Source organism: Dipteris shenzhenensis, chromosome 10 (assembly GCF_047967505.1).
Source record: "Dipteris shenzhenensis isolate YYH24624 ecotype China chromosome 10, Dip_SZ_1.0, whole genome shotgun sequence".
In the NCBI taxonomy this organism is placed as follows: Eukaryota; Viridiplantae; Streptophyta; class Polypodiopsida; order Gleicheniales; family Dipteridaceae; genus Dipteris; species Dipteris shenzhenensis.
This window is the reverse complement of record NC_141605.1, coordinates 1,758,415-1,785,259: the sequence shown is the minus strand read 5'-3', so window position 1 is coordinate 1,785,259 and position 26,845 is coordinate 1,758,415. Positions and strand designations below refer to the sequence as shown.

At 43.6% G+C, this 26,845-nt stretch overlaps 1 protein-coding gene across 2 annotated transcripts in view; it reads left to right on the top strand.

The window, feature by feature from the left end:
- Positions 1-11,986: 11,986 nt before the first annotated feature.
- LOC147897249 (alpha/beta-Hydrolases superfamily protein) overlaps positions 11,987-26,845 on the top strand; it is a 74,845-nt gene continuing 59,986 nt past the window's right edge. For both annotated transcript variants that reach the window (XM_087380236.1, XM_087380235.1), the window contains exons 1-5: positions 11,987-12,968; positions 13,535-14,740; positions 14,966-16,087; positions 16,314-16,355; positions 22,076-22,152. In XM_087380236.1, the coding sequence (XP_087236362.1) occupies positions 12,063-12,968; positions 13,535-14,740; positions 14,966-16,087; positions 16,314-16,355; positions 22,076-22,152 (3,353 nt within the window). In that variant the 5' untranslated portion in view covers positions 11,987-12,062. The remainder of the gene's footprint in view (positions 12,969-13,534; positions 14,741-14,965; positions 16,088-16,313; positions 16,356-22,075; positions 22,153-26,845) is intronic.

Sequence of the window (26,845 nt, the reverse complement as noted above, 5' to 3'; positions counted from 1 at the left end):
CAAAAAAATTACCCCAATGCATATTCCAAGTTTGGACATGATTACATAAAATGTTGGTACACAAATAAATGCAAGGTTGGTGCATACCAAGCTGCCCAAGAACAAGAGACCATTGAAGCATGAGCAAGGACAAGGAAGAGTCAGAGGACCGAGGTCAACACCAAGACCAAACAAGGGTTAGGTGATATCTCTATGAGGAAGATGGTAATTTAAGTCAGAATGCAAGCGATGGTGGGAAGACATCAAGATTCTTAAAGAAACTCCAAAAGGAAGTAAGTCAATCTAGAATGCCAAAGTGATCCTCCCAGAGTTAATAGAAGTAGCTAATGTTAACACCGTCACCTATTCCAAGGGAACAATGAGACCAATGCCAAGAAGAAATCAAATTGAGATAGATTGGAAGGAGTATATCCAAGTTGTGTCCAAACTGGCTAAGGAATTAAAGGGCAATGCACCTGTGGTCAACCATCTGTGCAACATTGAGCCAACCCTGATCCCAAAAAGAGCCATTATGTAGGGAGAAGCTTCGTCAAGCACACTTGACCTTGAGCTAATCTGAGGTGATGTACCAAGCTTTGAGGTGACCAAAGCATGGGAGTTATTCTGCAATATGAAGGTAAGCCTAACCATAACCAAGATTTAGCAATTAGCTCCCTATTTTGGGAACTATTTGGAAATAGTTTAGTCTAATGCAATGAGAGGATACATTGGTGATCAATTCCCAAGTCACCGTCTCAGTGATTGATACTCTTGTGGTTGACAAGGGAGTCCCTATCATCATGATAGGATCAATAACCAACATGCCCCAAGAGACATTGTGATGGTGGCTCAAGAGTGAACATCCTCTTTGAGATATTAGTGAAGCAAACAAAACTAAAGAATCTGAAGCCATCTCCCTTCTGGGTGCACATGGCAGACTAGAGACCTATGGACACCAAGGGTGTAATTTTTCATGTGGTAGTTACCATTCGTCGGGGAGTACACTACACAATGAGCTTGATGGTTATTGGCTCAAAAGCATGAAACTGCTCCATGATTGGGGCTTAGAATTATGATAATGAGGGCTGGAGACCCCAAGGTGAAAATCTTGACCAACCCCAACAAGGTCTTGAATAGCTATAGATCGTGACTTATATGGACTTATAGAGTTGTAGTTCTTGCCTTATGGGAGAGATTGAAATTTTCTAGGTGCTAGGAGAGATCAAGCATAGTATATGGGAAGACAAGCTAACAAAGAGAAACATCTTTACCTTGAACATTTCTCCAAAAAATGCCACAAGAGAATACAAGCTAGCTAAGCCCAACATGACAATGGCTTACCTTGGTTCTTAGAACTTGACTCCCAAACCAACCCAAGCACTCAACTTTAGCACAAACAAGGAGCCATACATAGTGCAGATAAGCTAGAATGTGTATAATGCCCAACTTCATGAAATCCAACATTTCTTTATACAATCTAAGGATGTGTTTGTTTGGAGCTACAAAATTTGTGTGGTGTGCCACCTGAGATCTATTAGCATTAGGTTCCCTTGATACCCAATGCCAAGCCAGTTGCCAATAGAGGTACAAGATGAACCCAACTACACCAAGCAAGTCAAATTTGAGCTCAAATAATGGATCAAAGCTGGGTTTCATATATGCAATCAACTAAAGAGATTGGCTATTCTCAATCATGGTGGTGCCCAAGAAGAATGGGAAGCTCCCAATGTGCATCGACTATAGAAAGCTCAATACTCAAGTGATACTATATCATTTTCAATACCCTTCACTGATAGTCTGTTGGATCAAGTGGCAGGCCATGAGATGTACTCAATCCCAAAATTGCTACACCAATTTATGAGCTTACTAAGGACACCAAGCTCCATGGGAACAAGAAACTGCTAGCACCCTTCCATGTACTGAATTAACAAGCAATCAAATCACCTATTTTGCACTAGCCAAGGTGGGATGTGATACTTCATGTTCATGTTGATGTATCGGGGTATGTAATTGGCATCATTTTGTAACAATTAGATGGTGCTACCCAATGTACTATGCTAGTCACCGCATGACCCCTCCCAAATGCAACTATAATACCACCAAGCATGATGCCCTAGGAATGGTTTATAGTGTTAAAAAATTTTCACACTATTTGCTTGAAAATCCACTTATTTTCTTTGTTGATCACTAATAAGTATTGTAATTGATCAACAAAACAGTCATCTAAGGATGACTCTTTTGCTAGATGTAGTTGTTACAAGAGTTGGATTTCAAAATCATCCACAAGCTAAGAAATTCCCACCTAGGTGTAGACTACCTTTTACACCTACTAGTACTAGACCAAGCAAAAGGAGTCACCACTGAGCTCCTAGATGGTCAGCTACTTTCAGTCGACTTCCCCAAGACCGAGTATAAGGATATGCTCAAGTGCCTACCATAGGCCACTATCCTCAAGAATATGCCCCATGACAAGCATAGAAACTTGCACTATAAGCTTTGAGATATAGCTTGATCAAAGGCCAGCGCTATCGCTAAGGGGAAGATGGAATTGGACCTTTGACATGAAGAGGAAATCATGCTAATCAATACACATATAAGGCTCATTGTAGGACACTTTAGCATGTGACCAGAGCCTATAAAGTTCTTCAACTAGGACTATGTGGGAGCACTCCATTTGAGAAGCTCATGCTCATTGCGTTAAGTGTGACTTGTGTCAGAGAACCGGATGGCTATTACCATAGCATCACATGCCCCTCAACCCTAGCAACCTCGGTATAAAGTCAAGCACTTGGGACTAGATTTTATGGGACGATTCAAAAACTTGGCCCAATATACCTAGAATAAGTACATTCTCTTTGCCATGGATTATGCTACCAAGAGTATAGACGCAAAGGGATTGTGAGAAAACTTGGCTTGGAGCTTAAACAAATTCTTTTACGAGCATATCATCTGCACACATGGCTGCCCCATCAATTTTGTGAGTGACCAAGGCATGAATTTCACAAATGAGGTCTTTAATTCACTCATAATTGAGTTTCTGATCATCCATCATGTGGAGACAACGTACTATCCATGCTACAATTGTTAAGTTGAGTCCACCAATGTGGTTCTCAAGTCCATTCTCACCAAGATAGTTAGCACATATCCTCAAGATTGGAATATCATGCTGCATGTAGCATTGTGACGACCTATAAGATCACAACAAACCTAACCTTGTTCATGATGGCTTATAGGCTCAAAGCTATGGCACCCCTGAAATTCTTACAAACTTGCATAGGGACTTAGTCCAATGGAAGAATGTGAGGTAGAAAGATACCTAACTGAATACCTTAGAAAAGGGCAAGTTCAACCAAGTAGGCCACCTTGGTCTTCACCAGCATTATTGGTAAAGAAAAAGGATGGTACTATGCATTTATGCATAGAAATCGAGATCTAAATAAATTAGAATTAAAAATAAAATCTTATGCCTCGCCTCTGCCTCGCATTGATGAGATCTATGATGAATTATAAGGAGGAAAATATTTTACTAAAATTGATTAAATAAAGAAGAGAATGTCACTAAGACATTATTTTGTACTAGTAGATATAGGAATTGTCAATTTAGAGTAATGCCTATTGGTTGGACCAATGCTCTAGCAACATTTATGACAGTTATGAATAGTGTCTTAAGGACATCTTTAGTAAAATTTGTTGTAGTATTTTTGGATGATATCCTTTTCTATAATAAAACAAGGAAGAAGCATATGGAGCATTTAAGAAAGGTCTTCCAATTTCTTATAAGCAATGCTATTTTTGCTAAAGATTTGCAATGTAAATCCTTTGCAAAAGAAGCATGGTACTTGGGAGTTATTATATCCCAAGAAGGGATATGGAACCCAAAAAGATAAGGGCCATGTTGGAAGGAACTACTGATATTCCTACATTTGTCTAAATTTTATAAAAGATTCATCCAATTGTTTTACCTTTAAGACAATATAGCCACTTTTCCATCCAATTAGCATATCAAAAGGAGATATTTTATGTGGTAGCAGATTCCCTAAGCCAAATGCCCATGGTTAATGAATTTAGTTTTCTAGAATTTCGTACAGGGGAAATGTAAGTTTGATCCTCACTTTTTTAAAATATGAAAAGCAATTATGTGGAGGGATCCAACATGTTGAGGAGCTTTCATTGAGGACTCACATGGTAAAGTGGACACACCATAGGTTGGTGATCAAGGAATCAACTGGAAATTAGTATTGAAGATGGCTACCTGCTCTACATAGGTAGAGTATGTGTGATGCCATTAGGCACCAAATTCTTTTTTATTACCATGATTGTCCTGGTGCTGGACACCCAAAAATTCAAAAGGCATGCACTTCTGAAATAATAATTCTTTTGCCCTGGAATGTAAAGATTATGTATTAAAGTGTCAAAAGTGCTATGCCAATAATGTTGAACGTCTTAAGGTAGCTAGTCTCTTACATTCCTTGGAATTCCATCTCACAAATGGGAAAGTATCTCTATGGATTCTATTATTGGATACCTAAGACACATAGGGGCATGAATTTGTGTCAGTAATTGTGTATCGATTGACCAAGATTGCTAAATTTATTCCAAAATATGAAGAGGTTGAAACTCTTAAAATAGAAAATCTATTTATGGAGCATATTTAAAAAATCGTATGGACTACCAATCAATATGGTTAGTGATATAGCGAATTTGATAGCCTTTTTAAGAGAGTTGTATATTATGAGGTTGGAAACTACTTTGAATATGAGCATTGCAGATCATCCTTAAAGTGTGGTCAAATTAAAAGGTCAATCAAGTCATTGAGGTTATGCTTTGAGCATATGTAAGTAAAAGGAAAACTAATTGGGAATTGAATTTGCCCATATTAGAATTTTCATACAATAGTGCTAAACATTCAACTACAGGTTTTGGTCCATTCATGATGATTTTTGTATTTCAATATAAAGCTCCAAGTGCAATGAGACTTAAAAAAGAGAAGATTCAAGTAGCCAAATACTTTATTAAGATATGAGTCAAACGCTTAAAGAGCTAAAGATAGCATCAGAAAGGATCAAGATAGAGCAAGGAGTTATGTAAACCCAAACCATAGAAAGTTGGATTTTGGGAAAAATGAGAATTTCTATTAGAGTGCTAGAATGTTCTCAAAAACTTAAGATGGGTGATGTCCAAAGTTACTTCCTAGGTATTGTGGACTATCTCTGATACTTAAGATAATTGGAGAACTTGCCTACAAATTAGCCTTACCAAAAGGATGTAGAGGATGTCTCATTTTTCATATGAGTAGGCTTAAAAGTAAGTTAGGAGATGATGACAATCTTATGGGAAAGGAAATCCTAGTTGAACTAATTGAGCCTCCATCTTTACCACATGGATTAGAACAAATTTTAGATAGACAAGAAAATAGAACAAGACATACAATGTATCAAGAATGTATAGTTAAGTAAAAGGATACATTTGAAGAGAGTCCAATTGGGAAAGGGTAAGCAATATCAAGAGGAGTTTTTTTTATTTTATTTATGAGGACGTAAACCATGGGAAGGGAACATTGTGTCAGCCATAATTGTGGAAGCCTATGGTTTGGTTATGGTGAGGTTGTAAACCACAGGGCTTAATAATGCTTGCAAAATGAGGGATAAGACCTAGGGGAATCCCTATGTCTAGGCATTAATTTAAGGGTGCATTAGTACAACCATGAGAGGACTAAAGAGGTAAGGCCCTTCGTAGGATGCATGGCACCACAAGATGAACCCATTTGGGGGGAGTGGGCTTAAAGGTAGGGTTATAGAGATAAATGCAACTTAGAAGAATTGATAAGGAAAAGAATGAATATTCACACATTCGAGCACTGGAAGAAGCCATGGTTGGGGGTGGATGCTTGAAGGAGATCCCTCTAGATATTGATGTTTCAACCCATGTATTAAAAATTCAAAATTTAGGGGGAGAATTAGATGACAATATCATTGCAACAAGGAGGGATGTATTCATTGCTTAGCCTATGGGGTCTTACGATATGTGCATATTGTAAGTAAGAGAGAAGGGTTCCAGGATGGGTTTAGATAAGGAAAATGGGTTGGAAACCCTAGGTAAAAGAGAAAGGGCCAATGAACACCTATATCAATGAAGCCAAATTGCCACCTACACATGCCATGGGTCTTCAAAATTGAAATGTGTGATTGGGTCACCTGAAACATATTCACTAGTTGTTTTTAAAAAGACCTTCTAGTGTAAGTCCCTTTTCAATTCCAAATGCCCCTCTATGGGATTTTTTCCCATATCCAATAGTAGACCCTATCATATAATGATTAAAGAATCGAGTGCTCTAACATCTCTTACAAGGGGTAATACAAAATGGACTCAGTCCCAAATGTAATAGGGACCTACCTATCATATTATCGTTAAAGGAACAAGGGCCCTAATATTTCTCTCAATGCTTTTACAGGCATGATCAGAGGTGGTAATACAAAATGTATGCATCATAGAAAATAGAAGAACCCAAAGTAGCACTTTTGAATTAGTGTATCGGTAACTTGAATTTTAAATTTAGGGTTTGGTCCTTGATAACTTTGGGCTTATTTTATCTTTTTACCCCAATTTGGGTTGCATAGCTACAAGTTTCGGCACCCTGAGCCATGTCATCAAACTCCAACTTTTAGACAATGTTAAATTTGGGTTTAACAAGCCACAATTATAACAATTAATGTAACCATAGAATCTTATCTAGCTAATGCCCTAATCTAATCTAGCTAATGCTCATAAGTCACCCTAACTAAATCATGAGCTAAGACCAATAAGTATATATGTGCTATTAAATTTAGAATAGCAAAGCTTCATTGTTCAAATTGTGAAGTCGCTTACTTTGAAGCCATAATTTTGCATTCTTTAAGAGAGTTTTGGTAATTATTTTGAACCTACATAGTGGCTAGGGTTTGGCCATACTCATAGATTTTGAAAAAGATCATTTTCCTCCTTGTACGGATCAATCCATAGCAAGGAACTTGTTAAGGGGGTTACAGGAGAGAGGCTTTAGATTTCTAAATCAGTTTGTCAAGGATGCCCTTTTGCCCCTTTCTAGTTTTTATTTCTCATTGAAACCATGAGCATATTTTTGAGATCTTGGGTCCAGACTATTGGATTAAGTCTTTCACTTAGGCATGATGAGAAGCTCCTAGATAGTGGGCTTGCAAATGACACTCCTATCTTTTTGGATGCCACTCCCCAGACTTAGATACCATTCAAGACAACCTTGGATTTATTATGTACTGTAGCAAAAAACACATACGTGTCTTACACATGCATTCGAAGCCGTGTGACCAAACATAATACAAAAAAAAAAGAAAAGGCAATGGAAAAGTGTCCCCTTCCCGCTCCTTCCCTTCCACATCACCTGTGCGCTGACTGGAAGAGGGGACTTCTACTAATGTAGGAATGTAGATTGTGGGCATCCAACTGTTGTTTTTGCTCGGGTGACAATCTTTGGTAGATTGACACCTTAGGTGTGTCGCCTAGCACTTTGGCCTCGCAAATAAGGTCTACATAAGTGGTGGTGACCACTCCTTTCTGCGCTAGCCTGACGCAGAAAGCAACATATGAAATGCTCCTTCAACAAGGGTGAGACAACACGATGAGTGCTTGTAAAGAAATAGTGCGTTGATAGTTAATCATAAAACTCACCTATTTATCCTTGATAACACATACAACAACTCTCTTTCGTCTTCCGAGGGTACTTCTACTAAACGGCATTGGACATGAATATATCGTCTCTCATCTTGAGAAAAAGCTGCTAGGCAACAGTCAAGATAGAATGCATGAGTTGCTAAAAAATATAACGTGGCTACTAATTTAGAGTCACCCAAATCAATAGAGTATTATACTTACAAGTTTTGATCTCGGTCATCCACCTCGCGTGGCGATGGTTCCCATCCCAAATGTAGAACATGGAATTTGACAAGAATGCCCACTTTGTGTTCTTGATGTCCTCAAAATCAGTCTCATGCGAGCGATAAGACAATCGTGCTAGAGTGCATTGAGTACTAGCTCGAACCATTCATGGTGAGTGGTTAGGTCTTTTGAAGTTCTATAATTTCAAACCGATGATTGTGAATGATTGTTTAAGCCTAACAAAATTCACCTCATTGAATTTGAAAACAAGTACTGCTCTACCCCCGATACCCTTGAGTCGAATGATACCAATGCCCACCATCCATCAGATCACATCCTGCACCCAAGTGATGGCGTAAAAATTCTTTTCGCATGGGTACATGTCGAGAATGGGTTTCCTCATCATGTCCACGGCTACACCATCAAAGATGCCAAAGCAAGATGTGGATGAGGATGTGAAAAAGGAGTGGAATTTGCACTGGCTCAGGAAGCACCTGCCTCTCTCGCCTCTCCTGTAAGTCACACCCCTAGGAGCACACCCTCTCCCTCTCGCAGAAGCAACACCCCTACTTGGAGGCATGTCCTTGTCTCTGGGCTGTGGGCTATGTCGTCAATTAACTACTCACATAAATTGGTCCAATGGGGTGAGGAAAATCCTACAAGAAACACATTAAGCAGATGCAAAGGAAGAATGACATAATAGAACAACTCACCACTTTGTGAACGGGCCACACTAGTATCGCGTTCTCTTTGACATCTACTTCATTCTACTCCTTGTTTAGTCCTCCTTTTAGGGGGGATTTCTCATACATGCAAGAAATGATGACACCCACATGTCCGATGCGAATGGCTTCTGACTTGAGTGTCTACCATACTTGCGCTTGAGCAACCAGATTGTGTTCGTTGTCATACAAGAGGACAATGTCATCTCACTTAAATGAGTGTGATTCCATTCTTGCAAGGATGCAGATTTAGGGTATGGTCAACAGTTAGAAAGTACGCATCCATTCATGACAAAAAGACTATCGTTATATGAGAGAGAGAGAGAGGGATGGTAGCAAAAAAGACAAGAGCAAGAGGGAGGGGGACAAGATAGAGAGAGAGAAGGGTGGGGAAGAGGGGGAGATGGCCAAAATCTTTTATCCAACTGGGTGCCCAAAGGAGGGACACGGCCCTTTTCTAGGTGCCGAGTTAGACAAAAATTTCATGCAAAAGTTCCTATTGAGAAAAACAATTACTCATGTTTAAACTACAAAATGCAGAGAGAGAGAGAGAGAGAGAGAGAGAGAGAGAGAGGGGGAGAGAGAGAGAGAGAGAGAGAGAGAGAGAGAGAGAGAGAGAGAGAGAGAGATAAACTTGGAGTCCTTTGCAATACACAAGAGGGGGGGGCGTTAGATAAGCAACAAAAAACAAGGCGAAGACGACAAAAAGTAAGGGGATTTAGAAAAGGAAAAATCCCCAACAAAAAAAAAAAGTAAGGAGATAGCAAAAAGTAAGGGATTTAGAAAAGGAAAAATCCCAAAAAATCAATTTCTCCTCTCCCCCCGCCCCCCCCTTTCCTTCTCTCTCTCTCTCTCCCCCCCCCCCCCCTCCCTCTCTCTCTCTCTCTCTCTCTCTCTCTCTCTCTCTCTCTCTCTCTCTCTCCCCCCCCCCTCTAGAAATGGCTGATGGTACGGACACACGGTCAAGCGACATCATGAACAAAGTAAGGATCTATTTGAACCCTATCTCGTCGGAGCCAATGATATGATATGCAACTGGAAAGACCGTTATTCTTAGTGAGGATGACCCTGACATAGGCAAGAACATTCGGATAATGGCCATCACACATGTGAAGTGAATTGGGGCTAGTATACGTGCTGAACACGGAATTCTCGTGTGACTATGTGTTGGAGAGAGGGTTGCACCGGCTCCAACCACAATAGATCTCACGAGGAGCCCAGCTAACAAGATCAAGCGAGTTTGGACCATCATTCTGAGCCAGAGAGAAGGTAGCGGCGGTTGCACAAGATACATCCACCATAGATCTCACTAGAAGCCCAAGCAACCCGATATCGAGTTCAAGCCACATCGAACTATCATCTCGAGGTCGAGGCATGGTAGTGATCAAGGATGACAATGATCGAGTAGCCGCAACAACGGAGGTGCCATCGGCAGTGGTAAGCATGGTGTCATACATCAGGTTTTTCGGGGGCCATCGTCGTATGCTTCATCAACTATTGGAGGACTCCACTAGAGTTGAAAAGGTGCTAGAAGTTCCTATAATGTACAATGGGAACGTCACATTCGAGCTGCCACCCATGCCGCATAGTGCGCATCCGATGGATGGCATGGAGCAAAAGTACGACGGCCATTGTTGAACGAAACCATTGTCGACAACAATGACATTTTTGGGCACAGTTCGTCAAAGTAGGTGTGTGGGGGAGCTAGAGTTTCCGAATAGCCATTGCTCTAAAAGGCCGATCAGTAGCGGATTGCCGAACCGTGCCACATGGATGGGTCCATTGCTAAGCCATACAAAAGCTGTACGTTTTTTTTCTTAAAGTAGTCTCTCTGGTCACACATTATAATCTGTGTGTCATCGTATGCATGGAAATGAACATCATCATTCCTTTTGTTGGAATGTCTGTTACTAGCTTGGGAATCTTGGCATGCTTCTACTGCAAACGGTCTCCCATTCTACAGAAGCAATGTGATTGTTTGGCGTACTATGTGATGTCAGGTCTTGAAATGACGAGGCTCTTTATCCACGTGGGCATGCACAAGCACGATGTGCAAAGAGGCACTTGCAGAGCCCATGTGAAAGCGCTCAGGTGCATGGTGGAAGACATGGTGAAGGACTTCGGTGCAACATGTCCATGGCACCTCCAAATGACCGTCGTCAAGAAACTAGTAACAAGTGCCCTCATGCGCAACCAAGGCGTCTCTCTCACAGGCTCCGAGTTATCGACAATGCTTGAGGAGCTAGAGCCTCTCGTCCAGAAGAACAGGTAATGCATTGAGGGCAAAAAAGTGGTGGATACAAGTGTTTCCCATCTCATAAGCATTGTGACACATGCTAAAATGCATTTTCTCCCATAAGTTCAAGCACATGGTGCGAGGTGCTCGTGCTGAAAGTGAGCAGGCCATGGAGTGCAAACTCCCAAAACTGAAGCAAGATGTGCTCACCATATTTTTCATGGGAGCCTCTTCCTCGGCCAAGTTGTTGATGATGAAAGCACGTGCTTCATCTTCAAGATGTCAATGACAGGGCTTGCTTCAGGGGTTGATCTAGTGAACTGCATGCAGCGCACTGGAGGTGGAGATCTACGCAATAATTGGATCTGTTTTGACCATGTGCGACGCGTATGTGGGTGGACAACCATGGCTGCACACGTATATGATCCGAGGTAAGGAAATGATTTTTTTTTGTCCAGCACCTTCGGCAATGAAAAGGAGGATGGTTATGCCTCACTTTACTTGCATGTATGATGTAGTGTCCAAGAGCTAATGATGGTGCCCATATGTGAGATGGAGGAGGAAAACACTCAGGCTCAAGTCCTATTTTGGTTGAAGCTAAATCACGTCATGGTGAATTGCATGCGATTTCAAAGGCTTCATGGCAGATGAGGCTAGCACAAATTGGAGGGCGGTACATAAAAATTACAAATTAGCTGTAAAAAATTTAATGCAAATCCGACAAAGTTATCAAATTTTTTGAAATAGTGTATCCATTAGCACCCATTGTGCGAGAAGCAAATCGGCTAGCTTTAACTCAACATGAAGACGTTGACAAAAATAGAGGTTAACAAAGAAGAGGAACAGAAACTTGAGAATTTCTACCATGGTCGCGACATGTCCACATAAGAAAAATTGAATCGAGTCGTGCTATAGGCAGAACCTTTTAGGTGGGGTTGGCAGAAATGGTGGTTAGAGATGTAGACAATTTCAATTCACCGAAATTCGTTAAGATTCATTTACGCATATGCGCTCAAGGCCACCGCATATACTACGCCCATGTGAATCGAAGGTTGCAGGGAGCGCTGACACGTGGCTTGCCGTCTCGACCACCATATATATATATATATATATATATTGTGCTCTGTCTTGTTGGTCCCTCGCAAACGGACTCGCTCGCTCGCTTCTTTCGTTCTATAACACACAAAAACCAACAACAACAACAACAAGGGACTCAGGAAGGGATATGCGTTCTAATGCTCCGATCAATTGGAAACGCGTGCTCAAATTTGTCGAGGTTCAACGCTGAATTTCTCGGACGCATGTTGTGCGGATGTTCCGCGTTGCGCACCTCTCGACGCTTCTTCCCGCACCTCAGAAACACGAGTGCTCTCAGCGGAAGATCCTGTAGAAATACTAATTTTGTTGGAATTCACTCGGGCAATCAGGATGTGGCCGTTGAAAATTTCAATTGTTGTTCGTTGAAATTGCCTACCTCGCATCACCGGTTTGATTCTATTAATGCAGCGGCTAAGGATCTTTTGGTCGCGCGGCGGACTGGTAGTATTACTGGAACCTTGGGTGCTTGGTTCGCTGGAGCAGGCGCCATTGCATTATTGCTGCTAGCAGTCCCAACTAAAGATGATGACAGTGCGCCCTTGGATGAAACGCCGACTACGATTTTGTCAACGGCGGTTTCAGATTTGTGGGATTCGGCCGTGGATATTGGGAAAAGGGTTGCCAGCATGTTTGAGGGCCTCTTGAACGCTTCAACCGGCGTGTTCACGAAAGCTTTTCAGACAGCGATTGCACTGCTAGTGCTGTTGCAATGTTTGGGCGCCATTTTGAGCAAAGGCGAGGATTCTACTGATGATTTGGTCTTGCGATGGAGATTGAGGGTTGTTTCGCTGCTCGCAGATATTTCAGGGGCCAGTCATTCGAGGAGGAGAGCCTTACTGGAAGCAGGTAATGGTGCGGTAGCGGATTGGTTGTTAGAAGCTGTGGGGCATGGCGAACTTGAATATAGGCTAATTCAGGCTGAGGCTGGTCGAGCTATTGCCCACATTATGTGGGATGCTAAAACATGCGAGGAGCTGCTGGCCAGACCTAATGCTATGTCACATCTGTTGCGTTTCACCGCTTCAATACAACCTAAGAATAAGGTGATGAAGAGACACCCTCTTTCCTTTCTATTTCAATTTTAATTTAGACCAGAGTCATCTTCTGATGTCATTGCCACGGCGACATTCCAGGCTCCTTTTTTTAGCTATACGCTATTTATTAGCACTGCCTTCCAGGCAGCGCTATACTAACACTTTTGTAAAAAACTGTCCCACACAGTTTCTTGCCAAGTGCCCCGGTTCTCTCTCTCTCACACACACGCGCACGTCCGCGCGCACACACACTCATTCTTTTTTAAGAACTCTCTCTCTCCCCCTCTCGCACACACACATAGAGTTTGCAAATCTCTTTGCATATCATCCATTCATCTTGACAATCGTTTGCGTCTAGGAGAACCTAAGGCAGTGCTCATGAGTACTTGTACTCACTTGTTTGTAACCTTGGATATTTTAAGAGCCTATTTTATTATTATGGAGAAACGTAGGAGGGAAACCAGGTTTTGAGTAGTTCTATAAACGATGGAGTTTTGTCCGTTTTTAGTTATTGAAAGTCAAAATGGAACGCAATGAGCTCAATCGTGGATTTGGTTGGTCGTGCTTTTGATCAGACTGAGCTGCAACTGTTTCAAGAGGACACGGAAAGATCAAGAGGTAGAAGTATGCTTGTTACAGCCATGATGGACATAATAACATCAAGTTGTGAGACTAGTGATAAGGGTGGCATTGTACCCAAGCTTTCTGGAAGTGCGGATGCAAAGGATATTGCTGCAGCTTTGAAGGTTATGAAGGATGGTGGCCTGTATCTGGATGAAAGTCAAGACGATGATGAAACAAGCGGGGAAGATAAAGGTGGAATTGGGACGAGGGTTCTAGGAGGCACTGGTGTAGTTGAGGTCCAGAACAGCCAACATTTTCTCTCCCTCACTAGGTTGACAAGGACCTTCTTACCTGACTGGTCAATGTCGGCAACATGCTGGAGTTCTGGTCAACATTGGCAAACCTGTCCACTGTCAAAAGTTCATTTTATTACTGCAGGAATTTCCAATGCAGGGAAATCAGTGAGGCTTAAAGAAAACCGTGGTACCGATGGCCTCTGGGATGACCTTCAAGGTAGGTATGTTGCGGTGCCATTGGCAGCCTGGGCAGTTGCAACATGGGCACAGGCATCGAGTGCCAATTGTGCAAAGATAGCAGAGCTGGATAAGGATGGTGAGGCTGTTATGGCAGCTGTAACAGCACCAGAACGTACAGTGAAATGGCATGGAGCCATTGCTGCACAATGTCTTTTGGAGATGGGTTCTGATGAACCTGCAGTCACATGGAGTAGCGCATTGCTGAAAACAGCACTCCAAGCCTCCGATGTTGAAGATACACAACTTGCAAGGGTGGCATTTAGTTCCTTCTATTCGTGTATAAGGAGGAGTGCAAATGCACGGAAAGCAGTCTCAGAGAAAAGTTTGCCTTTGATGAGAGAGCTTGCTAAACAGACAGATAAAGATATACATGTACAGAAACTGCTGGCCCAGGCACTTGAAGTTATCAGTTTTAGTGGTGCAGGCTTGTCACTGCAGGAGGGGAAAAAATGGTCGAGTATTTTACTTCACTGGGTATGCAATAACAGCTTAGAAGGCATAGCTCGTTCTGCAGCGGCAAGAGTTCTTGCACATTTGCTAGATGGACTTGGGCAGGCTGGTATTCCGCTTTCACAAGCTTGGTTGGTCATGCTCCTTAGTGAGGCAATGAATGGTGCTAGGGTGGACTCCGCCAAGGGGTATGTCTATTCCAGCAAAGCCAATGCTAAAGGTCTGGTCCAGGTATGGTGAGTAGGACCAATTTACGAACATATATAAGTCAGTTAGATTAAACAAATTGATGGCTTCAATGGGTATGTATACTTTTTTAAACTGTCTAGGAAATGTGGTTCTGAATGGTATTGGACATGCTGTTTGAATACTATCATGCAAGCAATCTTGCTGGTAGGAATATAAGGTGAATGAAGTTTAAATCATAGTGTATCTGAAAAAGTAGTTTGCTTGCAGAACCATGCAAATCAAATTGCTACTCAGGCGGCTGCCGAGTTAACAAAAGTCATATGGCTCTCTGTTGGAGAGGCACAAGGAATCACTCATGGCAGGATGTCAACAAATGCCCCTGATTCTCCCTGGGGAGACCTGCTTATGCTGGATACCTTTCAAAATCTGATCAAAGGGGTGAGAAAGGATCCTAAGGCAAAGCTTACAGCTGCTGGTGCCGCTGTTGCTACGCTCAAGGCCATGAAAGCTTTGACAGAGCTATCAGCAGAAGACAAATCTCGCCAAGTAAAAATAATCGAGGCAGGTGGCCTTCAATTACTAAAAAACTTTATGCTTAGTGATGATTATGACAAGTGGCTGGCATTGGAGACTAGTGAGGCATTAAAGGCATTGGAATCTTTGGAACACAATAAAGTATCAGACACACAACAACCAGAGGTTGAAGCGATGAACTTTATTAAGTCAACAGTGCCTTCAGCAGCTCATCTTCGGAAGCATGCTGCTCGTCTACTCTCTATCTTATCTCTTCAATCAGCAGCATCAGCTCTTATCAAACAGGATGAGCCTTGGTGCAAATGGTTAGAGGATTGTGCTGATAATCGAGTTCCCAGTTGCAATGACTTAAAAACACTCAGTTATGCTCGCGTAACTTTGTTAAATATAGAGGCGTCCCAGAGTAGCTCTTTGCAACCTGGGCCTGACCTCCAGGTAAACGGGCAACTGCCATGGCCTCACTACGAAGACAATGTGTTTTTGTTAAATACAGAATCATCACATTGGAAAAATTCGCATGGGGAGGAAGGATCATCCAAATGTTCAGATGCTGTTTTTAGAGTAACGAGTGATACAAGATCCACTATTGCAAATATGTCTGGACTCCTAGAGCAGGAAACCTCGAAACGTTACGGTGACTTTGGCATGGATGTGGTCTTTGTGCATGGGTTGTGTGGTGGTCCTTTCAAAACTTGGCGCATTGCTGATGATATAGCTCCCACAACTGGCACGGCAGGTTTGGACCGTTTGGTGGAGAAGGTTGATGTTGATTCTGGGAGAGAAGGGACATGTTGGCCAAAACAATGGCTTGCAAATGACCTTCCAGCATGCCGCTTGCTGACACTGAAGTACAAGGTCTTTTTGAGTCTGCTTTTTTCTCCTTATTTTGTGGTATGGTTAGGCGCTAGTATACAGAAGAGTGCTTCCTTCATAATTGTTCAATTAAATGCTGTGCTTGGTGAGGTGCTTCCCAAGCTTTGAATGCCTTTTATTGCTTTAAACCGTGGTAGAACTTTTCTTGTTCACTAGGGGTGGTTGTGTTTAATACGCACAAAATTCTGTGCTTTAATCTTATGTGCAGACAAATCTTTCTCAATGGTCGGGTGCAACGCTTCCTCTACAGGTGAATTCTATCATTTGTCTAAATTATTTTTCATGAATAACAGGATGATGACCACACTTCTTTGGTATTCTGTATTAAAGGGTATTTTCAAGGAGTAAAGATGATTTCACAGAGTGAAATTAGGGTAGATTGAAATTATCATGCAAAACTGGAGAGCACGGAATGCAGTAGGGCAGGGAGTCCTTACTCTTTACACACACACTGTATTTCATGTAACAATTAAGGAACTCCTGTTTCATGCTACCGATCATAATGCGGATGCCATGATCTGTGGCTGCATCTCTGTGCTCTCCTGCTACTTTACACTGACTACTTGCTGTTGCTTTGAATAAGGCTGCATGAGGTCTGATTGCTATTGCAAGTGGCTGGCTAGGATCTATTGATATGGGTTGGGAAGGGCCTGGATGGTTTGAACCATACCTGATTTGACTGGGCTGTTCTTTTCTAAGAAAAACAAAAAACTGGGCTGCAAGTGGCTGGCTTCTCTTAGAATTCGATAATCGATTTGCTTGCATCCGTGACCTCGTCTTCTTCCACTTCTTGCTTATTTTTTAATTATTTTTTCCTCACTTCCCTACTCCTCGGGGGCATTTGTCCCCATGGCTCTCCATGCTCCTTAGGCTCTCTTGGAAGTTGGAATGTGCACAAGTTTTGATTCATGTAAGGAAGCTTTCAGGAGAGTCCTCGTTTCTCTTCACAAGCTAGAAATATAGTAACATAAATAATTTCTCATCTTTGCTTTCTTTATTTAAACTATGGTGTGATGCGGTTTGTCATAGGTTGCAAGAGAACTGGACAAAGACTGCTGTTCTTTTCTTTAAAAAAAAAAACTGGGCTGTTCTTGAGTGACCAGGCTGACCAGCTGGCTGTTCCCTGGTCAATCAGGTTGCTTGTCGATTGGCTGGTCTCTGCTTGCTATAGGGCGGCCTGCCAGTTGCCCCTCTATGCTACTACCCAAGCCATTTGATTACAGTGCTCACATGTGGGATACTTATGCCCACTTAGCCTGCAGATAAATGCTCTGCATCGTACATGTGACATCCCCTTCTGCTGAACTTTCTATAGGGAATATGTTGGCATATAGGAGTAACCTTCTGATCCCCCAAATGAAGAGGACATGGCTAAGGCTGACTTGTAACATAAAAAGCGGTCAGAGAGGTGCCACGTGGGCATACAAGAAGATTGCCATGGGGGCAGATCTGGGGGAAAAGCATGCAGGCTGCCACGTGGCAGCATGAAGAGAGACGAGTGGCTGCTGTGAGAGGGCAGCACTAAGCTCCTGCTGTGTCCTAGATGGTGGGCAGAAGGGCCCACTGATGGGGCAGATACAAGGGCATTAAAAGCCCAGGGCCATTTATGGGCCCAGTAACAGGTCAGCCGCCCAGGTGGCTGACAGGGTTGGTTGTACAGTAAGTACAAGTGCAGCAAAAGTAGACTGGCTGGCCAGTCCGTGGATCTGGTCTGCCAGCTCTGGGGCTTCTCAGTAATAGGTCGGTCGATGGGACAGGGGAGCAGTCTGGGTCGGCAGTCTGCTGGCTCAGGTAGGCCCAGTCTGGGCAGTCGGCAGGTGGCTGACAGGGTTGGCTGTACAGTCAGTACAGTCCGCAGTATTAGTGCAGCAAAAGTAGACTGGTTTGCCAGTCTATGGATCTGGGCGCCCAGATTTAAAGCTCCCCAGTCCTAAATAGGGCCCCAATTGTGGTCCAGGCAATTCACTAGTGTCTCACCTTTGGCTGCAGAGCAGGGCAGCAAGGAGGTCTAGGATCCACTCATTCTGCAATTACTCAGGCTGCAGATCTTCATCTATGAAAAGGAGCAGCAAGGAGTGCTAGAAAAGCATGACCACAACCAGCCCACTGAAGCTCTTGAGAGCACGCAGGCTGACAAGTTTTGTAAAGGTGCCAGATGGAGGTAGAAGACAGCACTACGAGGTGCCGGGGGCCCACATCTAGGCAGTCTATTGGCTTCTAGATGGTGGCACTCTGAGCACACTCCTGTATCAGGGTTTTTCTATTTTGGAGCTTCTATTCTACATTTATTGGCTGTTCTATTTCCAATGTGCTGTACAAAACTAAAAGATGTACAGGATCTGCCTTTGTGACATCTTGATAGTTGTCAATGATTGTTGCTGGTCCACTGTGATCTCTTGCCTATGGCAAGAGAAGGCACCGTGATTCCTTATTTGCCTTGCAAATCCTTGGCAGCATATTTTAGCATCGTCCTGATGCTGTGTCTTATTGAACAAACTTAGACTCGAGAAAGGATTCAAGCTGTAAAGATGACCTCTCCTAAGGATTTGACTTATCTTGCGCAAATGAAGCATTTCTTTCAATTTGCTGTATCGATTGCTTGTGCTCATCACACCGCTTTAGGACAAATGGGATTGTGGCTTTGACTAGGGGTCTTGCATGCATGACATGAGACAGCTTTGGTTTCATCTATTGAATCGTCAACAGTTTGTGCTTTGAAAATAGTGCTCTTAAGGTGACGTTGGAAGTCTATAACCGAGTGACTCCAAAGGTTGTGGGCTCTATCATTCCTTGAAGTTTAGACTAGGATCGTTGAGAGATGAAACTTATGATGGAGCGCTATGCTGATCGACTTGCGGTGGCCGCCGTCTCGAAATAGCTCTTTGTCAGACAAGTGCCACTGTCATAGTTGGCTGTGTCCCTGGGCCAGCTAACATAGAGGGAAGATCAATGTGCTGCTATTGTGTCTCTCTCCGGGTCTTGGCTGCATCCTGTCTTGGGGACCGCTTTCCTAAAATGAGGAATCACCCTCTAGTTCGACTCCGATTAGACCTAATATGTATCTTGAGTAGCTGGTCTTTGTGTCGTACTATCCCATGAAGGAAAATGACCACTCGTCTCTGAGCCAGATGGATGAGGAGGCTAGAGAGGGGTCCGAATCCATCTTTGAATAGATGATGGTGACGGCCTCAGATCTCATATTACAAAGACGAAAGCAAAGTGCTCAGCTAGGCCCAAGCTTGGGTGTAATCCAAGTTCTACTCTCTTTTCTTTTCCAATGAAGAGATTTCTAGTAAGTAGGAAAGAAACCCCAAGAGCGAAGCTCATGGCAGAAGTACATCGTGGAAGGCATGAGAAACAAAACAGCCTAAGTGGGCAAAGTGTGCTCATCACAGAGCGCTAGAAAAGCACCAAGGTTGAGGCTGAAAAATGCCACCTCAAGCTTCTTGTGTGCCCCTGAAAAACGAGGAGCCACTCCACTCCCTAGGGAAATTGTCCTCCTAGCAGAAGCCAACCGGGAAAGCCCCTGCATGCTCACCCAAATGGTCATCAAGGTGTGTACAATATCTGTCCAAATACTAGCCAATATGTGTGAAGTGTGGATTTGGGAGCCATCAAAGGTCTCTGTGCATGTGGATCTCCAAATATGCCTTTGGGATACTGGGACCATGACCAGGCCTATCCCTAGTTTGGTTGAACACCTGGACTGGTGGACTCTTGTGATATGGGACACAAGGGTTGTGGTCATGGACATGGTGCAATGCTTAGCTAACCTCAGGCTTGGAGGGTGATTCTTTATACTGGATCTTCGGGGCTGGGGGTGAGCTGGCTAGCTCCCCTTATGGTCTTTCTAACCTATGGTCCACGTTGGAATGCCTGCCTTAATCTGCATCTAGGTCCAACTCTGACGCTAAGACCTGCAAAATAGATCTCTGTAAATGAGCCCACAACTCATACTTATAGACTTACCTAGGGGAGTCCTTATCTTAAGGGCACACATACACTTATGTCGTAACTAACCCCTTTAAAGGGCCCAATGCTTGGACCTAACCTCATCATTAATTCTAGTTCATGCTATGACCCTGGGGTCATAACCGTGTGCGTAGCATAGAGTGCAAAAGCGGGATGCTTTCAGCCCGTCCAGTCTCAATGTGTAGTCAATGAGAGGAAACACGAAATTGCCCTATCGAGATCCTCAAAGTGCGGTTAACCAGGTCTTGTATGTGCGCAATCGTATGAACTCCTCTCGAAAGACTTTGTTTGCCTCATGATAGGGTGTGAAGTTCAAGACTCGCAAACCGTCTGCATGTTTGGGCATGGCCAACATCTCTTATCTCCCTCTGTCACTAATTTCATGGATGTGGATAAGGCCAGCCACGGTAACTTGTGCCATCTTGAGCTCATGGAGCCAAAATTTGTGAAGGTATACAATAACCTGGAATTCTCCGTCAAGCTAGAGGGGAACAACTCCGAACTCAGGCAGGAGGCTTTGGTGTGGGATTGAAGGGTTACTGTGGATCATCCGTACGAGAAGTAAAACTTGGAGCCTCTGTACTCGAAGCCTAATCCACCTCCGATAGGTCGGAGCCGTAGCAAGAATTGCCACGAGATGGGCTGACCAAAGAGTCCAAGAGAAGTGGCTTGGTCTTAGGATCCTGGAGATGGGAGTGAAAGCACTGGCGCTTGAGCCTAGCAAGTGCGGCATAGCCCCTGCTCAATAGGGCTTGCATGGCTGTTCTCATTTGTAAAGATCAGGCCGGAGAAGACACAACAATCTCTACTGGCAACCTGTCGAATGTGAATTGCTCTCTAAAAAGGTCTTAAGTACATCTAGATGTCGCTGGAGGCCCTCAATGGAAGAAGAAAGACCACATCGTACAAGTGACAGGTAGTGGGCCTATGCATAGAGGACATATCCGGTGGTGCTTTCATCGGGGCATCATAGAGAGAGCATGCATAAGGGTGCCACACATTTGGATCATTGATGGGAATAGGTCACTTCCCCTACGATAGAAGCCCTCATCTAGTGGTCGGATCTCCTCGTCGAAATGATATGATAATCTCATCCATCATGTGTGAGGAAGGCCCGCCCCGTACAACATGTCAGTCGTCGGAAGATCTGTTTTTCCTCAGATGACGTCCCATCTTGGGCCCGTGTGGATCGGGTCGTGGTGGCAGCATCCTACCAGTGAGGCAAGGGTGTCTGAGGTGCGGGCGGGGTCTATATCATCTCCAAGTAGGGTGGGAAGCTTTGTTGCTAAGAGACTCACATACATTGGGTCGAGGGCATGGTCAAAGTGGATCTAGACATGAGCAGGAGTGGGAGGAGCTCTCCCTGTGGCTAGCATAATAGCAGAGATACGGAAGGCCAGGTATGAGTGGTCAGCCCCGAGTGGGGGAGGAGGTATAGTGAAGTCGTGTATGTGCATGGCAAAGGCTAATGGGCCCAGTAGGTAGTCAGGTCATGGGCTGCCCCCAACGCAAGTAGATGTCACGTGCACCCTGTCACGTGTGGCATCTCCGGAGTGTCTCAGTATCCTGAGCTCAGCTGCATCTAGCTCTAGAACTATGTGGGGATCTCTCTCGTATGCAAAGTCTAGCAGGTCCACTTGTCCTAGAAGGAGGGTGTCTCCCTGCTTGGAGAACTCTGTGATGTCATCATGTATCATCTCATATGGGTTGTGTCCCTCTGTAGTGACCTCATGTGCATAGGATGACGTGTTTGGAGAGAGAGAGAGAGAGAGAGAGAGAGAGAGAGAGAGAGAGAGGCATACACTTCGAAATATGCATACTTTAAGAAGAAGAAGAAAAGGTGGCAACTATTATTGGCAATTTCGGCATGTGATGGCTATTTTGTAATTGCTTGTGTTAACAATGGAAGAGCTATCCAATTTTTGGAGAGAGAACTTTTTGTAGACTCCTGTAAGTGGAAGTATTAATATGGGGATTATACTTGCTGATCTTTTGTAGGAGGTGAGTGCAATGCTTCTTGATAAATTGGTTGGAGCTGGTGTTGGAGACCGCCCAGTTGTTTTTGTCACCCACAGGTCTGATCCATAGACCTATGTTGGAATTTATTTTGAAGTAAAGCATTGCATATTTTTCTACCTGGGGTTGACTTCCATTTTCCTTGGGAATTGGCATATTAAAGTATTTTATTCATGGGAGTCCATGGCTCGTAGTTTTACTTTTTCCTTCAATTCTTTCACCTTTCATGGCTGTAGCAAACATTGTGATAATGGCTTCATAATGTAGATTTTGAAGGAAATATTGAGCCCAATGTTTTTCGGCAAGACTTTTTTTTAATGCATGTTGCTTACGAGCGAGAAACTAAATAGCAATGCACGTAGTCTCTCCAAAGGATTAATAGTGGAGGGCGTTATCTCGGCGTTATGTTCTCTAAAATTTGAGTGTGGAAACAATGGTTGTAGCTGTTGACTCTTGTGTAAATTCTTTTGGGTTTGCCAAAGATGTCAACGGAACCTCTCTCTCTCTCTCTCTCTCTCTCTCTCTCAGATTGTGCAGTCCTACACATACTTGGGTCAGTTTTCATTGGGCCAGTTTTCACGATGATCCATGCAGCTCGAGCATGCCTCACACGAGGATATGGTGCTTTGGCCTGGCAGCCATGTATGCAGCACCGTTCTGGGGGTGTGATATTTCAGCAGCAGAGTGGAAGAGATTTGAGCGGCTACAGATAATCATGGGATCCAAGATGATTCGTAGTAAGCCCTCAGTCCTCCATTAGAAAGTACAGGCAGAGTTTGCTATGACTCCTCTTCAGATCGATGCCACCTTTCAGACAGTGACCTTCCTCCATAGAGTCTGGGACCTACCTCGTGAGAGGCTACCGAGACTGGCATTGGAATCCTCTATTCGACTAGCAGAGAGTGGATTTGATACAGCATGGTATGCACGTGTCTCTGCTTGGTTCGCCAATCATGGCATTCATATGGACAGGCTCCCCCCTTTTCAGTACAGCATGGATGCACCCCCCAAGCTGATTCCGCGAGATGAGATTAACCGCATCATACGGTTAGACCTCCTCCAGCTTCACACACTTCGGACTTGGGGGGGGGGGGGTGCAGGAGTTCCCCACCAAGACCTAGCTCTACTATGACCATTTCTTGAGAGTATCGGAGGATGGCCTCATCATCAGACCCCAGTATCTTGAGGACAGAGGAGTCTCACATGCACTGAGGATTGCCATTGGACAGATGCGAGTCTCCTCCCATCAGCTGAGGATTGAGGCAAGGAGAGCTGCATGCATACCCTTAGAGCAGCGGACTTGTATTCTATGCACGATGGGGTCAAGTCGAGACCGAGGAGCACTTTCTTTGTATGTGCCCCTCCTAGTATGAGATCCGAGAGCGCTACCATTGCCTTTTTCAAGAGAGACATGGGTTTGGCCCACTCTCATGACCGATCCACTTCCAGGATTAGGTCTGTATTGGGCTCTATGTAAGAAATCCTAGATTTACTATATTTAGAAATGTGCTAAGGAATAGAAAGGAGACTGAAATAGCAGAGAACAAGGAATATTTGTGTTATCCATATAGTTGGGCCTCTCTTATATAGAGAATGAAGAGTCACACATGAAAAGGTGTGTACTCCCTCTATACCTTAAACTTATGGATGATTTAATGAATGGACACTTGTGGAAGGGTATGCCCTTTCGACAGGACACTCCCTATGAGGCACAACCCTTCACAAGAGATATTCTATTGAAGAGACACTACCATTGTAATGTACCCTCTCATCAAGGGTCACACCCTTCACAAGGGATACACACCTCTTCATGCACATACACTTTGGAATATGTCACAGATCGTGACATCCCCTCCCACTCAAAATAAGACCCTGGTGGAGATAATGAACTGATATAGAGTTGTACCCAAAGATTCGAATAGTGAAATCCAAAAGTGACTTGTAAACTTAGGATCTGTATCGGAGACGATATTCTTGGGCAATCCATGGTTTCGGAAGATGTGTTGTATGAAAAGTTTGGCAATATCCGGAGCCTGTGCACTTCTTTTGCAAGCAACAAAGTGTGCCATTTTGGACAATCGATCAACAATTACCATAATCTAAGTGTTACCTCTGGGGGATCGTGGTAGTGTTGTAATAAAATCCATGGAAACACTTTCCCACCTTTCAGTTGGAACTAGAAGAGGCTGAAGAAGTCCTGCTGGAAGTCGTCGGCTTGCTTTCATTTGTTGACAAGATAAGCAAGATGTAACCATTTTGATGACGTTGCTTTTCATCTAAGGCCAACAGTATGTTGCATTGAGTAATCTGTAAGTCTTGTTGATGCTTGGATGGGCAGCATAAGGAACTACATGATGCTCTTTTAACAAAAGACGCCGAACATCCGTGTCATGTGGTACACAGACGCGATCTTGATAATACAGAAGGTCGTCCGTATAAGAATAATATGAGAAAATTTTCTGTTCGGAAGTTGAAGGTTGATCTTTTGAAAGAACTTGTACTGCTGTGCCGAAGTCTTTATCATTGAAATACTTCCCTTTGAATGAATTCGGAACATCCACAGATAATGTAGAGATTACCATAGTTGATGCTAGAGTTAACCTGCTGAGAGCATCTGCAACTACATTGCGTAGTCCTGGAATGTCCTCAATGGTCATGTGAAAGTTGGTCAGAAACTCAACCCAGCGTGCTTGTCGAGCGTTCATGACTGGCTGAGTAAAGATATACTTTAGAGAGTGATGGTCTGTCTTGACCACCGAGTCGGCTCCTATGAGATAATGTTTCCAAGAGCGATAAGCATGTACAATGGCAAGAAACTCCTTATCATAAATCGGGTATCGGGTTTGGATATCGGAATGTTTATGGCTGTCAAAAGCAATAACTCTGCCTTCTTGCATCAAGACTGCTCCTGTAGCGATGTCGGAAGCGTCGGTCATGACCTCAAATGGAAGGTTTGGGTCAGCAATAGCCATAACTAGTGAGTGCTTGCTTGAGTTGTTGGAAACTATACTCTGTTTCGGGAAGCCACTGAAAAACTGCTGTGCTTTTTAATAATTCGGACATAGGAGCTGCGATTTCGGAAAACTGATAGACCTTTGTATGGTAGAAGTTTGCCAATCCGAGAAAAGAGCGGACATTGTGAACATTCTTAGGAGTAGGCCAGTTTCGGATTACCTTGACCTTCTTGGGAGCCACAGAGATGCCTTGAGCTGAAATAACATGTCCCAAATATTCGAGTTGGGTCTTGAAGAACTCACTCTTCTCAACGTTGATCTAGAGAGAATTTGCGCGGAGAACTTCAAAAACTTGGTGAAGATGTTGTTTGTGCTCATGTAGGGATCTGCTGAAAACGAGGATGTTATCGAGGTAAATGATGACGAACTTATCGAGGAAAGGCCTGAAGATGTCGTTCATTAGTGTCATGAATGTGGCCGGGGCATTGTTCAACCCAAAAGGCATGACCAAACATTCATATAAAGATGTCTTGTACTCATCGCCTTCTCGTATGCGAATTTGATGATAACCTGAACGAAGATCAATCTTTGAGAATTGTGTTGTGTGAAGAAGTTGATCGAAGAGGTCATCGATGCGAGGCAATGGATACTTGTTTTTTATAGTAAGCTTGTTGAGGGCTCGGTAGTCGATGTAGAGGCACATTGACTTATTCTTTTTTTTACAGTAGTACAGGAGATCTGAAAGGGTTGCGACTGGGCCGAATGTGACCTTTGTCGAGTAGTTCGGTCACATGTCTTTGGATTTCTTCATTTGGAGTGTAAGAAACCCGATAAGGAGGTTTCGACGGTGGATTACTACCGGGAATAAGCTCAATCGGGTGATCCACTGGTTGTTGAGGTGGTAACTACTTTGGCAATTCCTGTGGAAAAATATCTAGGTAGGGCTGGAAAAAGGTTGGTTGAGGTACACAGGAGGATCCTTTGTCAGTGTCTCCCTGAGGTTGCTCATGTTGGAGGGGGTAGGCGAGGAAGGATGGAACCACCCGTGGAAATTTGGTAAAGGAGGTCCTGTCTGAGGTAACATTGGTGATGCCGAAGTGGGTGTTACTGCTCGTGAGAGTATAGAGGTAGGTTGCAGAGTCCACAGATCTGAGAAGGGATAAGGAGCTGCTGTCGGAAGTGGAGGATATCCAGGAGAAGGAGTGCCGAGTGTAAATACTGTCTTGGGGAAGGTAAAACCTGTGTAGGAGGATATCTGGGAGCTGAAGGAGGTGGAGAGTACCCTGGAGATATTGAAGCTGAGGGGTAAAAGTCTCTCCAAAGATGGACAGCAAACTCGTGAGGAATATCGGGTTCTGGGTATCTACGTGTCTCGTGGAACACAACCTAGACTGTGCTGAGGAAGTAATGTAATTGAGGTGCCTCACGCAAAGGTATAGGATGTGGTCCAAATCACTGGAAGGGCACGTGACAGAGAAGACCCACGATGCAAAAGCTCCGAAATGGGCTGGTTGTGCAATCTGAACACGATATTGTGTGGTAGATGATGCCTGAGGTGTCCTTGAAGGGGCTAGTGAATTACCAGGGGTTTCCATGCTTTAAGGAGGAGGCTTTCATTTGCCGTAATTTGATAATGAGCGGCAAATAACAATATGAAAGAGAATCCTTAGAAATAGAATGGAAAGAATCCACCTGGCATAGATTAGATCTGCCAATTAGCTGCATAGAAAAGGCCTGCAGATCTCTGTCCGGAGGTCCATGTTGCTGTCTTTGCAAGTCCACGTGGATGTGTGAACAA